This window comes from Perkinsus marinus (genome assembly GCF_000006405.1).
Source record: "Perkinsus marinus ATCC 50983 genomic scaffold scf_1104296944760, whole genome shotgun sequence".
Classification (NCBI taxonomy): Eukaryota; Perkinsozoa; order Perkinsida; family Perkinsidae; genus Perkinsus; species Perkinsus marinus.
Window position 1 is genome coordinate 1 of NW_003211281.1, and position 1359 is coordinate 1359.

General features: G+C 47.8%; 1 protein-coding gene across 1 annotated transcript; it reads right to left on the reverse strand.

The window, feature by feature from the left end:
- Positions 1–502: 502 nt before the first annotated feature.
- Positions 503–872, reverse strand: Pmar_PMAR008813 (hypothetical protein; the record flags this gene model as incomplete). The annotated part of the gene is made up of 2 exons (XM_002779974.1): positions 503–709; positions 855–872. 2 exons carry the CDS (start codon positions 870–872, stop codon positions 503–505), a joined length of 225 nt encoding a protein of 74 aa, XP_002780020.1.
- Between the last annotated feature and the right edge of the window lie 487 nt (positions 873–1359).

Sequence of the window (1359 nt, forward strand, 5' to 3'; positions counted from 1 at the left end):
GAAAGTGAGAGGCTGCACAGGAAGATATAGGGTCATAACCCGTCATAGCGCCGGAAAGATCTGGCGAACCATGTCTTATGGAAGTGGGTACAACGAACAGGACCGATTGGGCATGTATCACCGGCATCGGCGTGACGATATTGCGCGCGTGAGAAACACTTAGGGAGTCCCTTGGAGTGTGGATCGACACATAGTCATCCCTGGTAGGAGTCGGGTTTTACATTGCAGTATCCGTATAGGAATCGTGGTTACGATGTATTATGACATGAGATGCCCTTGACCAGTTGTATATGCGTTTATCCTGCTGTACCACCACTAAGCTCCGCGTTGTGAGTCAATACTTGCACACAATACCCTTGGGTGTGCCCCAGGTTAACGTGTACCCAAAGAACTCTCACAACCTCTACAGTGAAGGCCCTTCATTCTCGAATGGCAGTCCTTCATTAACTACTCGAACAGAAGCCAACGGGAGGAAGGAAACCGATGCGTTGATTCAGGGAACTTATTCGTCATGCATAACAACTTGAGTGGGCCATGATCCGAATTTATCATTCCACTCGATATACTCCTCAAGCTTAGCATCACTGGCATGACTGTGGGCAAGCGCATCGTCGAGATCAGCCTTGACCAGCGGTCGAGGAATAACATTAGAATATTCCTTCTCGTCACCCGATGATACAATTTTGGCCAAGGCTTCCCGTATGGGTACCTAGGAGTACCATCAAAATCACGATACAAGTTCGCCCAAGGCAGAGCTTTAAGTATAGCGAGTCCTCATGACTCGGTAAAATCGCCCAGTTGAGTTTATGCCTCATACTAAAGTAGTTCGTCGCTATCAGAATCTGATGCCCTACCATCGCAGCGGCGCACATCAACTGTTTGATGTCACTCCCAGAATATCCCTCGGTACTCTCTGACACTCGATGTATGACTTCTTCATTGAAACCGGCTGGTGTCTCAGTCAATATGCTAGCATGATGTAGATCCAGTAACCTGGTGATTAGATACTTCCGAGCTCCTATGCCGGGCAGCGGGGTGTACCTGATCGCACCAGCTGGGCATCACCTAAACTGCATTCACCATAACTGTAACACTACTGTAACTGTATCACTATATCATCTATAACTATATAACAGCATTTGTGTTACGTGTCAATGCTATGGGCTTCGTGGAACGATCATATCCAGTGAGGGCCAAATCAAAGAGAATCATGATCTTCTTGTTAGATACCCTACAGCTTTTTGGGGAATCTCCTCAATGCGGCAGCGTCAATCTGCCAGGGTAGATTGGTCGCTCCAAGGAAGAGTATTCGAGACTCGGGTCTGCTGGTGATACCATCCAGAGCGGCAAGGAACTCAT